The sequence below is a fragment of the Hyla sarda genome, unplaced genomic scaffold (assembly GCF_029499605.1).
Source record: "Hyla sarda isolate aHylSar1 unplaced genomic scaffold, aHylSar1.hap1 scaffold_331, whole genome shotgun sequence".
Lineage (NCBI taxonomy): Eukaryota > Metazoa > Chordata > Amphibia > Anura > Hylidae > Hyla > Hyla sarda.
In genome coordinates, this window is record NW_026610054.1 from 224,114 (window position 1) to 237,607 (window position 13,494).

General features: G+C 56.1%; 2 protein-coding genes across 3 annotated transcripts in view; both read right to left on the bottom strand.

Moving 5' to 3' along the window:
* Positions 1–6,504: 6,504 nt before the first annotated feature.
* LOC130330279 (DNA-directed RNA polymerase II subunit RPB1-like) lies at positions 6,505–8,698 on the bottom strand. 2 transcript variants are annotated; one of them, XM_056553574.1, is made up of 2 exons: positions 7,905–8,698; positions 6,505–7,808 (listed from the first exon to the last, which is right to left on the bottom strand). In XM_056553574.1, the coding sequence occupies exon 2, from the start codon at positions 7,749–7,751 to the stop codon at positions 7,008–7,010; it is 744 nt and encodes a 247-aa protein (XP_056409549.1). In that variant the 5' UTR covers positions 7,752–7,808; positions 7,905–8,698; the 3' UTR covers positions 6,505–7,007. The 2 variants fall into 2 exon arrangements, with proteins under 2 accessions (XP_056409549.1, XP_056409548.1); XM_056553573.1 differs by having other exon boundaries at positions 6,523–7,831; positions 7,896–8,698.
* A 180-nt stretch (positions 8,699–8,878) lies between these two features.
* Positions 8,879–13,494, bottom strand: part of LOC130330281 (kinesin-like protein KIFC3) — a 37,770-nt gene continuing 33,154 nt past the window's right edge. Inside the window, exon 10 of the mRNA XM_056553575.1 lies at positions 8,879–9,016. Within this exon, the coding sequence (XP_056409550.1) occupies positions 8,894–9,016 (123 nt within the window). The 3' untranslated portion in view covers positions 8,879–8,893. The remainder of the gene's footprint in view (positions 9,017–13,494) is intronic.

Here is a 13,494-nt window from a genome sequence, read left to right on the forward strand (position 1 = left end):
GCCCATGGTGTGATGATGTCTCCCTCACACGTGTACTGCGGGGCCCATGGTGTGATGATGTCTCCCTCACACGTGTACTGCGGGGCCCATGGTGTGATGATGTCTCCCTCACACGTGTACTGCGGGGCCCATGGTGTGATGATGTCTCCCTCACACGTGTACTGCGGGGCCCATGGTGTGATGATGTCTCCCTCACACGTGTACCGCGGGGCCCATGGTGTGATGATGTCTCCCCCACACGTGTACTGCGGGGCCCATGGTGTGATGATGTCTCCCTCACACGTGTACTGCGGGGCCCATGGTGTGATGATGTCTCCCTCACACATGTACCGCGGGGCCCATGGTGTGATGATGTCTCCCCCACACGTGTACTGCGGGGCCCATGGTGTGATGATGTCTCCCTCACACGTGTACTGCGGGGCCCATGGTGTGATGATGTCTCCCTCACACGTGTACTGCGGGGCCCATGGTGTGATGAGGTCTCCCCCACACGTGTACTGCGGGGCCCATGGTGTGATGATGTCTCCCCCACACGTGTACTGCGGGGCCCATGGTGTGATGATGTCTCCCTCACACGTGTACTGCGGGGCCCATGGTGTGATGATGTCTCCTCCACATGTGTACTGCGGGGCCCATGGTGTGATGAGGTCTCCTCCACACGTGTACTGCGGGGCCCATGGTGTGATGATGTCTCCCCCACACGTGTACTGCGGGGCCCATGGTGTGATGAGGTCTCCTCCACACGTGTACTGGGGGACCCATGGTGTGATGATGTCTCCTCCACACGTGTACTGCGGGGCCCATGGTGTGATGATGTCTCCTCCACACGTGTACTGCGGGGCCCATGGTGTGATGATGTCTCCCTCACACGTGTACTGCGGGGCCCATGGTGTGATGATGTCTCCTCCACACGTGTACTGCGGGGCCCATGGTGTGATGATGTCTCCTCCACACGTGTACTGCGGGGCCCATGGTGTGATGATGTCTCCCTCACACGTGTACTGTGGGGCCCATGGTGTGATGATGTCTCCCTCACACGTGTACTGCGGGGCCCATGGTGTGATGATGTCTCCCCCACACGTGTACTGCGGGGCCCATGGTGTGATGATGTCTCCCCCACACGTGTACTGCGGGGCCCATGGTGTGATGATGTCTCCTCCACACGTGTACCGCGGGGCCCATGGTGTGATGATGTCTCCTCCACACGTGTACTGCGGGGCCCATGGTGTGATGATGTCTCCCCCACACGTGTACTGCGGGGCCCATGGTGTGATGATGTCTCCTCCACACGTGTACCGCGGGGCCCATGGTGTGATGATGTCTCCTCCACACGTGTACTGCGGGGCCCATGGTGTGATGATGTCTCCCCCACACGTGTACTGCGGGGCCCATGGTGTGATGATGTCTCCCCCACACGTGTACTGCGGGGCCCATGGTGTGATGATGTCTCCCCCACACGTGTACTGTGGGGCCCATGGTGTGATGATGTCTCCCCCACACGTGTACTGCGGGGTCAATGGTGTGATGATGTCTCCCTCACACGTGTACCGCGGAGCCCATGGTGTGATGATGTCTCCCTCACACGTGTACTGCGGGGCCCATGGTGTGATGATGTCTCCCTCACACGTGTACTGCGGGGCCCATGGTGTGATGATGTCTCCCTGACACATGTACTGCGGGGCCCATGGTGTGATGAGGTCTCCCTCACACGTGTACTGCGGGGCCCATGGTGTGATGATGTCTCCCCCACACGTGTACTGCGGGGCCCATGGTGTGATGATGTCTCCCTCACACGTGTACTGCGGGGCCCATGGTGTGATGATGTCTCCCTCACACGTGTACTGCGGGGCCCATGGTGTGATGATGTCTCCCTCACACGTGTACTGCGGGGCCCATGGTGTGATGATGTCTCCTCCACACGTGTACTGCGGGGCCCATGGTGTGATGATGTCTCCCCCACACGTGTACTGCGGGGCCCATGGTGTGATGATGTCTCCCTCACACGTGTACTGCGGGGCCCATGGTGTGATGAGGTCTCCCTCACACGTGTACCGCGGGGCCCATGGTGTGATGATGTCTCCCTCACACGTGTACTGCGGGGCCCATGGTGTGATGATGTCTCCCTCACACGTGTACTGCGGGGCCCATGGTGTGATGATGTCTCCCTCACACGTGTACTGCGGGGCCCATGGTGTGATGATGTCTCCTCCACACGTGTACTGCGGGGCCCATGGTGTGATGAGGTCTCCCTCACACGTGTACTGCGGGGCCCATGGTGTGATGAGGTCTCCCTCACACGTGTACTGCGGGGCCCATGGTGTGATGATGTCTCCCTCACACGTGTACTGCGGGGCCCATGGTGTGATAATGTCTCCCTCACACGTGTACTGCGGGGCCCATGGTGTGATGATGTCTCCCTCACACGTGTACTGCGGGGCCCATGGTGTGATGAGGTCTCCTCCACACGTGTACTGTGGGGCCCATGGTGTGATTATGTCTCCCCCACATGTGTACTGCGGGGCCCATGGTGTGATGATGTCTCCCTCACACGTGTACTGCGGGGCCCATGGTGTGATGATGTCTCCCTCACACGTGTACTGCGGGGCCCATGGTGTGATGAGGTCTCCCCCACACGTGTACTGCGGGGCCCATGGTGTGATGAGGTCTCCCCCACACGTGTACTGCGGGGCCCATGGTGTGATGATGTCTCCCCCACACGTGTACTGCGGGGCCCATGGTGTGATGATGTCTCCTCCACACGTGTACTGTGGGGCCCATGGTGTGATGATGTCTCCCCCACACGTGTACTGCGGGGCCCATGGTGTGATGATGTCTCCCTCACACGTGTACTGCGGGGCCCATGGTGTGATGATGTCTCCCTCACACGTGTACTGCGGGGCCCATGGTGTGATGATGTCTCCCTCACACGTGTACTGCGGGGCCCATGGTGTGATGATGTCTCCCTCACACGTGTACTGCGGGGCCCATGGTGTGATGATGTCTCCCTCACACGTGTACCGCGGGGCCCATGGTGTGATGATGTCTCCCCCACACGTGTACTGCGGGGCCCATGGTGTGATGATGTCTCCCTCACACGTGTACTGCGGGGCCCATGGTGTGATGATGTCTCCCTCACACATGTACCGCGGGGCCCATGGTGTGATGATGTCTCCCCCACACGTGTACTGCGGGGCCCATGGTGTGATGATGTCTCCCTCACACGTGTACTGCGGGGCCCATGGTGTGATGATGTCTCCCTCACACGTGTACTGCGGGGCCCATGGTGTGATGAGGTCTCCCCCACACGTGTACTGCGGGGCCCATGGTGTGATGATGTCTCCCCCACACGTGTACTGCGGGGCCCATGGTGTGATGATGTCTCCCTCACACGTGTACTGTGGGGCCCATGGTGTGATGATGTCTCCTCCACACGTGTACTGCGGGGCCCATGGTGTGATGATGTCTCCCTCACACGTGTACTGCGGGACCCATGGTGTGATGATGTCTCCCTCACACGTGTACTGCGGGGCCCATGGTGTGATGATGTCTCCTCCACACGTGTACTGTGGGGCCCATGGTGTGATGATGTCTCCTCCACACGTGTACTGCGGGGCCCATGGTGTGATGATGTCTCCTCCACACGTGTACTGCGGGGCCCATGGTGTGATGATGTCTCCCTCACACGTGTACTGCGGGGCCCATGGTGTGATGATGTCTCCCTCACACGTGTACTGCGGGGCCCATGGTGTGATGATGTCTCCCTCACACATGTACTGCGGGGCCCATGGTGTGATGATGTCTCCTCCACACGTGTACTGCGGGGCCCATGGTGTGATGATGTCTCCCTCACACGTGTACTGCGGGGCCCATGGTGTGATGATGTCTCCCTCACACGTGTACTGCGGGGCCCATGGTGTGATGATGTCTCCTCCACACGTGTACTGCGGGGCCCATGGTGTGATGATGTCTCCCTGACACATGTACTGCGGGGCCCATGGTGTGATGATGTCTCCCTCACACGTGTACTGCGGGGCCCATGGTGTGATGATGTCTCCCTCACACGTGTACTGCGGGGCCCATGGTGTGATGATGTCTCCCTCACACGTGTACCGCGGGGCCCATGGTGTGATGATGTCTCCCCCACACGTGTACCGCGGGGCCCATGGTGTGATGATGTCTCCCTCACACGTGTACTGCGGGGCCCATGGTGTGATGATGTCTCCCTCACACATGTACCGCGGGGCCCATGGTGTGATGATGTCTCCCCCACACGTGTACTGCGGGGCCCATGGTGTGATGATGTCTCCCTCACACGTGTACCGCGGGGCCCATGGTGTGATGATGTCTCCCTCACACGTGTACTGTGGGGCCCATGGTGTGATGATGTCTCCTCCACACGTGTACTGCGGGGCCCATGGTGTGATGATGTCTCCCTCACACGTGTACTGCGGGGCCCATGGTGTGATGATGTCTCCTCCACACGTGTACTGTGGGGCCCATGGTGTGATGATGTCTCCCTCACACGTGTACTGCGGGGCCCATGGTGTGATGAGGTCTCCCCCACACGTGTACTGCGGGGCCCATGGTGTGATGATGTCTCCTCCACACGTGTACTGCGGGGCCCATGGTGTGATGATGTCTCCCTCACACGTGTACTGCGGGGCCCATGGTGTGATGATGTTTCCCTCACACGTGTACTGCGGGGCCCATGGTGTGATGACGTCTCCCTCACACGTGTACTGCGGGGCCCATGGTGTGATGATGTCTCCTCCACACGTGTACTGCGGGGCCCATGGTGTGATGATGTCTCCCCCACACGTGTACTGCGGGGCCCATGGTGTGATGAGGTCTCCTCCACACGTGTACTGTGGGGCCCATGGTGTGATGATGTCTCCTCCACACGTGTACTGTGGGGCCCATGGTGTGATGATGTCTCCTCCACACGTGTACTGCGGGGCCCATGGTGTGATGATGTCTCCCCCACACGTGTACTGCGGGGCCCATGGTGTGATGATGTCTCCCTCACACGTGTACTGCGGGGCCCATGGTGTGATGAGGTCTCCCCCACACGTGTACTGCGGGGCCCATGGTGTGATGAGGTCTCCCCCACACGTGTACTGCGGGGCCCATGGTGTGATGATGTCTCCCCCACACGTGTACTGCGGGGCCCATGGTGTGATGATGTCTCCTCCACACGTGTACTGTGGGGCCCATGGTGTGATGATGTCTCCCCCACACGTGTACTGCGGGGCCCATGGTGTGATGATGTCTCCCTCACACGTGTACTGCGGGGCCCATGGTGTGATGATGTCTCCCTCACACGTGTACTGCGGGGCCCATGGTGTGATGATGTCTCCCTCACACGTGTACTGCGGGGCCCATGGTGTGATGATGTCTCCCTCACACGTGTACTGCGGGGCCCATGGTGTGATGATGTCTCCCTCACACGTGTACCGCGGGGCCCATGGTGTGATGATGTCTCCCCCACACGTGTACTGCGGGGCCCATGGTGTGATGATGTCTCCCTCACACGTGTACTGCGGGGCCCATGGTGTGATGATGTCTCCCTCACACATGTACCGCGGGGCCCATGGTGTGATGATGTCTCCCCCACACGTGTACTGCGGGGCCCATGGTGTGATGATGTCTCCCTCACACGTGTACTGCGGGGCCCATGGTGTGATGATGTCTCCCTCACACGTGTACTGCGGGGCCCATGGTGTGATGAGGTCTCCCCCACACGTGTACTGCGGGGCCCATGGTGTGATGATGTCTCCCCCACACGTGTACTGCGGGGCCCATGGTGTGATGATGTCTCCCTCACACGTGTACTGCGGGGCCCATGGTGTGATGATGTCTCCTCCACATGTGTACTGCGGGGCCCATGGTGTGATGAGGTCTCCTCCACACGTGTACTGCGGGGCCCATGGTGTGATGATGTCTCCCCCACACGTGTACTGCGGGGCCCATGGTGTGATGAGGTCTCCTCCACACGTGTACTGGGGGACCCATGGTGTGATGATGTCTCCTCCACACGTGTACTGCGGGGCCCATGGTGTGATGATGTCTCCTCCACACGTGTACTGCGGGGCCCATGGTGTGATGATGTCTCCCTCACACGTGTACTGCGGGGCCCATGGTGTGATGATGTCTCCTCCACACGTGTACTGCGGGGCCCATGGTGTGATGATGTCTCCTCCACACGTGTACTGCGGGGCCCATGGTGTGATGATGTCTCCCTCACACGTGTACTGTGGGGCCCATGGTGTGATGATGTCTCCCTCACACGTGTACTGCGGGGCCCATGGTGTGATGATGTCTCCCCCACACGTGTACTGCGGGGCCCATGGTGTGATGATGTCTCCCCCACACGTGTACTGCGGGGCCCATGGTGTGATGATGTCTCCTCCACACGTGTACCGCGGGGCCCATGGTGTGATGATGTCTCCTCCACACGTGTACTGCGGGGCCCATGGTGTGATGATGTCTCCCCCACACGTGTACTGCGGGGCCCATGGTGTGATGATGTCTCCCCCACACGTGTACTGCGGGGCCCATGGTGTGATGATGTCTCCCTCACACGTGTACTGCGGGGTCAATGGTGTGATGATGTCTCCCTCACACGTGTACCGCGGAGCCCATGGTGTGATGATGTCTCCCTCACACGTGTACTGCGGGGCCCATGGTGTGATGATGTCTCCCTCACACGTGTACTGCGGGGCCCATGGTGTGATGATGTCTCCCTGACACATGTACTGCGGGGCCCATGGTGTGATGAGGTCTCCCTCACACGTGTACTGCGGGGCCCATGGTGTGATGATGTCTCCCCCACACGTGTACTGCGGGGCCCATGGTGTGATGATGTCTCCCTCACACGTGTACTGCGGGGCCCATGGTGTGATGATGTCTCCCTCACACGTGTACTGCGGGGCCCATGGTGTGATGATGTCTCCCTCACACGTGTACTGCGGGGCCCATGGTGTGATGATGTCTCCTCCACACGTGTACTACGGGGCCCATGGTGTGATGATGTCTCCCCCACACGTGTACTGCGGGGCCCATGGTGTGATGATGTCTCCCTCACACGTGTACTGCGGGGCCCATGGTGTGATGAGGTCTCCCTCACACGTGTACCGCGGGGCCCATGGTGTGATGATGTCTCCCTCACACGTGTACTGCGGGGCCCATGGTGTGATGATGTCTCCCTCACACGTGTACTGCGGGGCCCATGGTGTGATGATGTCTCCCTCACACGTGTACTGCGGGGCCCATGGTGTGATGATGTCTCCTCCACACGTGTACTGCGGGGCCCATGGTGTGATGAGGTCTCCCTCACACGTGTACTGCGGGGCCCATGGTGTGATGAGGTCTCCCTCACACGTGTACTGCGGGGCCCATGGTGTGATGATGTCTCCCTCACACGTGTACTGCGGGGCCCATGGTGTGATAATGTCTCCCTCACACGTGTACTGCGGGGCCCATGGTGTGATGATGTCTCCCTCACACGTGTACTGCGGGGCCCATGGTGTGATGAGGTCTCCTCCACACGTGTACTGTGGGGCCCATGGTGTGATTATGTCTCCCCCACATGTGTACTGCGGGGCCCATGGTGTGATGATGTCTCCCTCACACGTGTACTGCGGGGCCCATGGTGTGATGATGTCTCCCTCACACGTGTACTGCGGGGCCCATGACAGTGAGGCCCATTGTATGACGCGTTTCCCCACCACACGTAGATAGCAGGACTCCATATATGGCACCTGCCCCACAAGAAGACAGCGGGGCCCAATGTATGATGCTTGAGGTGGGGACAGAGAAGTCTGGAGTATAAGTAGGAGGAGGGGTCGGGAGGAGGAGGACAGAGAAGTCTGGAGTATAAGGAGGAGGAGGGGTCGGGAGGAGGAGGACAGAGAAGTCTGGAGTATAAGGAGGAGGAGGGGTCGGGAGGAGGACAGAGAAGTCTGGAGTAAGAGGAATCTGGAGGAGGAGGAGAGGACAGAGAAGTCTGGAGTATAAGGAGGCGGAGGGGTCGGGAGGCGGAGGACAGAGAAGTCTGGAGTAAGAGAAGGAATCTGGAGGAGGAGGAGGAGAGGACAGAGGATTCTTGAGGGAGGAGGAGACAGGAGTCTGGAGGGAGGAGGAGACAGGAGTCTGGAGGGAGGAGGAGAGGACACAGGAGTTTGGAGGAAGGAGGAGACAGAGGTGTCTGGTGGGAGGAGGAGACAAAGGAGTCTGGTGGGAGGAGGAGAGGACAGAGGAGTTTGGAGGGAGGAGGAGAGGACAGAGGAGTCTGGAGGAGGAGGAGAGGACAGAGGAGTCTGGAGGAGGAGGAGAGGACAGAGGAGTCTGGAGGAGAAGGAGAGGACAGATGAGTCTGGAGGAGGAGGAGAGGACAGAGGAGTCTGGAGTAGGAGGAGAGGACAGAGGAGTCTGGAGGAGGAGGAGAGGACAGAGGAGTCTGGAGGAGGAGGAGAGGACAGAGGAGTCTGGTGGGAGGAGGAGAGGACAGAGGAGTCTGGTGGGAGGAGGAGAGGACAGAGGAGTCTGGAGGAGGAGGAGAGGACAGAGGAGTCTGGAGGAGGAGGAGAGGACAGAGGAGTCTGGAGGAGGAGGAGAGGACAGAGGAGTCTGGTGGGAGGAGGAGAGGACAGAGGAGTCTGGTGGGAGGAGGAGGACAGAGGAGTCTGGAGGAGGAGGAGAGGACAGAGGAGTCTGGTGGGAGGAGGAGGACAGAGGAGTCTGGAGGAGGGGTAGCAGCAATCCAGCAGCATCGTTCATCCTCAGGGTGGCAGTGCATAAAAAGGGTTAATGCCAGGTGTATTATGGGACCAGTCCGGGGGAGATGTATCGGTCATGTAGCGGCATCCAGCAGTTACCACGGTGCAGGCGGCGCTCAAACCTCCGCTCTGCCGCCATCCATCCTCCGGGAGGCCGGACCAAGCTCCACCTTACAGACCCGCTGGGCGAAGTTCAGGGAGCAGACAGTCTCCCCAATATTACTCTCCAGGGACGACACCTGTATACGGGGAGGGAACACGTCAGCTGTATACTGTGCTGTATACAATACCCTACATATACCCGCTATATACCCTGCTCTGCTGTATACTGTGCTGTATACAATAACCTTCATATACCCGCTATATACCCTGCTCTGCTGTATACTGTGCTGTATACCCTGGTGTGTACACTACCCTACATATACCCGCTATATACCCTGCTCTGCTGTATACTGTGCTGTATACAATACCCTACATATACCCGCTATATACCCTGCTCTGCTGTATACTGTGCTGTATACAATAACCTACATATACCTGCTATATACCCTGCTCTGCTGTATACTGTGCTGTATACAATAACCTTCATATACCCGCTATATACCCTATTGTGCTGTATACTGTGCTGTATACCCTGGTGTGTACACTACCCTACATATACCCGCTATATAACCTGCTCTGCTGTATACTGTGCTGTATACCCTGGTGTGTACACTACCCTACATATACCCGCTATATACCCTGCTCTGCTGTATACTGTGCTGTATACAATAACCTACATATACCCGCTATATACCCTATTCTGCTGTATACTGTGCTGTATACCCTGGTGTGTACACTACCCTACATATACCCGCTATATACCCTGCTCTGCTGTATACTGTGCTGTATACCCTGGTGTGTACAATACTTTACATATACCCGCTATATACCCTGCTCTGCTGTATACTGTGCTGTATATCCAGGTGTGTACACTACCCTACATATACCCCGCTATATACCCTGCTCTGCTGTATACTGTGCTGTATATCCTGGTGTGTACACTACCCTACATATACCCTGCTCTGTTGTATACTGTGCTGTATACCCTGGTGTGTACACTACCCTACATATACCCGCTATATACCCTGCTCTGCTGTATACTGTGCTGTATATCCAGGTGTGTACACTACTCTACATATACCCCGCTATATACCCTGCTCTGCTGTATACTGTGCTGTATACAATAACCTACATATACCCGCTATATACCCTATTCTGCTGTATACTGTGCTGTATACCCTGGTGTGTACACTACCCTACATATACCTGCTATATACCCTGCTCTGCTGTATACTGTATACCCTGGTGTGTACAATACCCTACATATACCCGCTATATACCCTGCTCTGCTGTATACTGTGCTGTATATCCAGGTGTGTACACTACCCTACATATACCCCGCTATATACCCTGCTCTGCTGTATACCCTGGTGTGTACACTACCCTACATATACCCTGCTCTGCTGTATACTGTGCTGTATACCCTGGTGTGTACACTACCCTACATATACCCGCTATATACCCTGCTCTGCTGTATACTGTGCTGTATATCCAGGTGTGTACCCTACCCTACATATACCCGCTATATACCCTGCTCTGTTGTATACTGTGCTGTATACCCCGGTGTGTACACTACTCTACATATACCCCGCTATATACCCTACTCTGCTGTATACTGTGCTGTATACCCTGGTGTGTACACTACTCTACATATACCCCGCTATATACCCTGCTCTGCTGTATACTGTGCTGTATACCCCAGTGTGCACAATACCCTACATATACACCGCTATATACCCTGCTCTGCTGTATACTGTGCTGTATATCCAGGTGTGTACACTTCACTACATATACCCCGCTATATACCCTGCTCTGCTGTATACTGTGCTGTATACCCCGGTGTGTACAATACCCTACATATACCCCGCTATATACCCTGCTCTGCTCTATACTGTGCTGTATACCATGGTGTGTACACTACCCTACATATACCCGCTATATACCCTGCTCTGCTGTATACTGTGCTGTATACCATGGTGTGTACAATACCCTACATATACCCCGCTATATACCCTGCTCTACTGTATACCATGGTGTGTACAATACCCTACATATACCCCGCTATATACCCTACTCTGCTGTATAATGTGCTGTATTCACCGGTGTGTACACTACCCTACATATACCCCGCTATATACCCTACTCTGCTGTATACTGTGCTGTATACCATGGTGTGTAAAATACCCTACATATACCCCGCTATATACCCTACTCTACTGTATACTGTGCTGTATACCATGGTGTGTACACTACTCTACATATACCCCGCTATATACCCTACTCTGCTGTATACTGTGCTGTATACCATGGTGTGTACACTATCCCACATATTCCCGCTATATACCCTGCTCTGCTGTATACTGTGCTGTATACCATGGTGTGTACACTACCCTACATATACCCGCTATATACCCTGCTCTGCTGTATACTGTGCTGTATTCCCCGGTGTGTACACTACCCTACATATACCCCGCTATATACCCTACTCTGCTGTATACTGTGCTGTATACCCCGGTGTGTATACTACCCTACATATACTCCGCTATATACCCTTCTCTGCTGTATACTGTGCTGTATACCATGGTGTGTACAATACCCTACATATACCCCGCTATATACCCTGCTCTGCTGTATACTGTGCTGTATACCATGGTGTGTACAATACCCTACATATACCCCGCTATATACCCTGCTCTGCTGTATACCCCGGTGTGTACACTACTCTACATATACCCCACTATATACCCTACTCTGCTGTATACTGTGCTGTATACCCCGGTGTGTATACTACCCTACATATACTCCGCTATATACCCTGCTCTGCTGTATACTGTGCTGTATACCATGGTGTGTACAATACCCTACATATACCCCGCTATATACCCTGCTCTACTGTATACCATGGTGTGTACAATACCCTACATATACCCCCCTATATACCCTGCTCTGCTGTATACCATGGTGTGTACAATACCCTACATATACCCCGCTATATACCCTGCTCTGCTGTATATTGTGCTGTATACCCTGGTGTGTACAATACCCTACATATACACCGCTATATACCCTGCTCTGCTGTATACCCCGGTGTGTACACTACCCTACATATACCCCGCTATATACTCTGTTATGCTGTAAACTGTGCTGTATACCCTGGTGTGTACACTACTCTACATATACACCGCTATATACCCTGCTCTGCTGTATACTGTGCTGTATACCCAGGTGTGTACACTACCCTACATATATACCGCTATATACACTGCTCTGCTGTATACTGTGCTGTATACCCAGGTGTGTACACTACCCTACATATACACCGCTATTAACCCTGCTCTGCTGTATACTGTGCTGTATACCCAGGTGTGTACACTACCCTACATATATACCCCACTATATATCCTGCTCTGCTGTGTACACTACCCTACACACACCCTGCTTTGTTGTGTATACTATACATTGCTGTACAGTGATCTTTCCCAGCATGCACTTCTGCACAGTGACGTCTCCCGGCATGCACCAGTCCTCAGTGACGTCTCCCGGCATGCACCAGTTCTCAGTGACGTCTCCCGACATGCACCTGTACTCAGTGACGTCTCCCGGCATGCACCAGTCCTCAGTGACGTCTCCCGGCATGCACCTGTACTCAGTGACGTTTTCCCGGCATGCACCAGTCCTCAGTGACGTCTCCCGGCATGCACCAGTCCTCAGTGATGTCTCCCCGCATGCACCAGTCCTCAGTGACGTCTCCCGGCATGCACCTGTACTCAGTGACGTCTCCCGGCATGCACCTGTACTCAGTGACGTCTCCCGGCATGCACCTGTACTCAGTGACGTCTCCCGGCATGCACCTGTACTCAGTGACGTCTCCCGGCATGCCCCTGTACTCAGTGACGTCTCCCGGCATGCACCTGTCCTCAGTGACGTCTCCCGGAATGCACCAGTCCTCAGTGACGTCTCCCGGAATGCACCAGTCCTCAGTGACTTCTCCCGGCATGCACCAGTCCTCAGTGACGTCTCCCGGCATGCACCAGTCCTCAGTGACGTCTCCCGGCATGCACCAGTCCTCAGTGATGTCTCCCGGCATGCACCTGTACTGAGTGACGTCTCCCGGCATGCACCTATACTCAGTGATGTCTCCCGGCATGCACCAATCCTGAGTGATGTCTCCCGGCATGCACCAGTCCTCAGTGACGTTTCCCGACATGCCCCTGTACTCAGTGACGTCTCCCAGCATGCACCGGTCCTCAGTGACGTCTCCCGGCATGCACCAATCCTCAGTGACGTCTCCCGGCATGCACCAGTCCTCAGTGACGTTTCCCGGCATGCCCCTTTACTCAGTGACGTCTCCCAGCATGCACCAGTCCTCAGTGATGTCTCCCGGCATGCACCAGTCCTCAGTGACGTCTCCCGGCATGCACCAGTCCTCAGTGATGTCTCCCGGCATGCACCTGTACTCAGTGATGTCTCCCGGCATGCACCAATCCTCAGTGATGTCTCCCGGCATGCACCAGTCCTCAGTGACGTTTCCCGGCATGCCCCTGTACTCAGTGACGTCTCCCAGCATGCACCAGTCCTCAGTGACGTCTCCCGGCATGCACCTGTACTCAGTGAT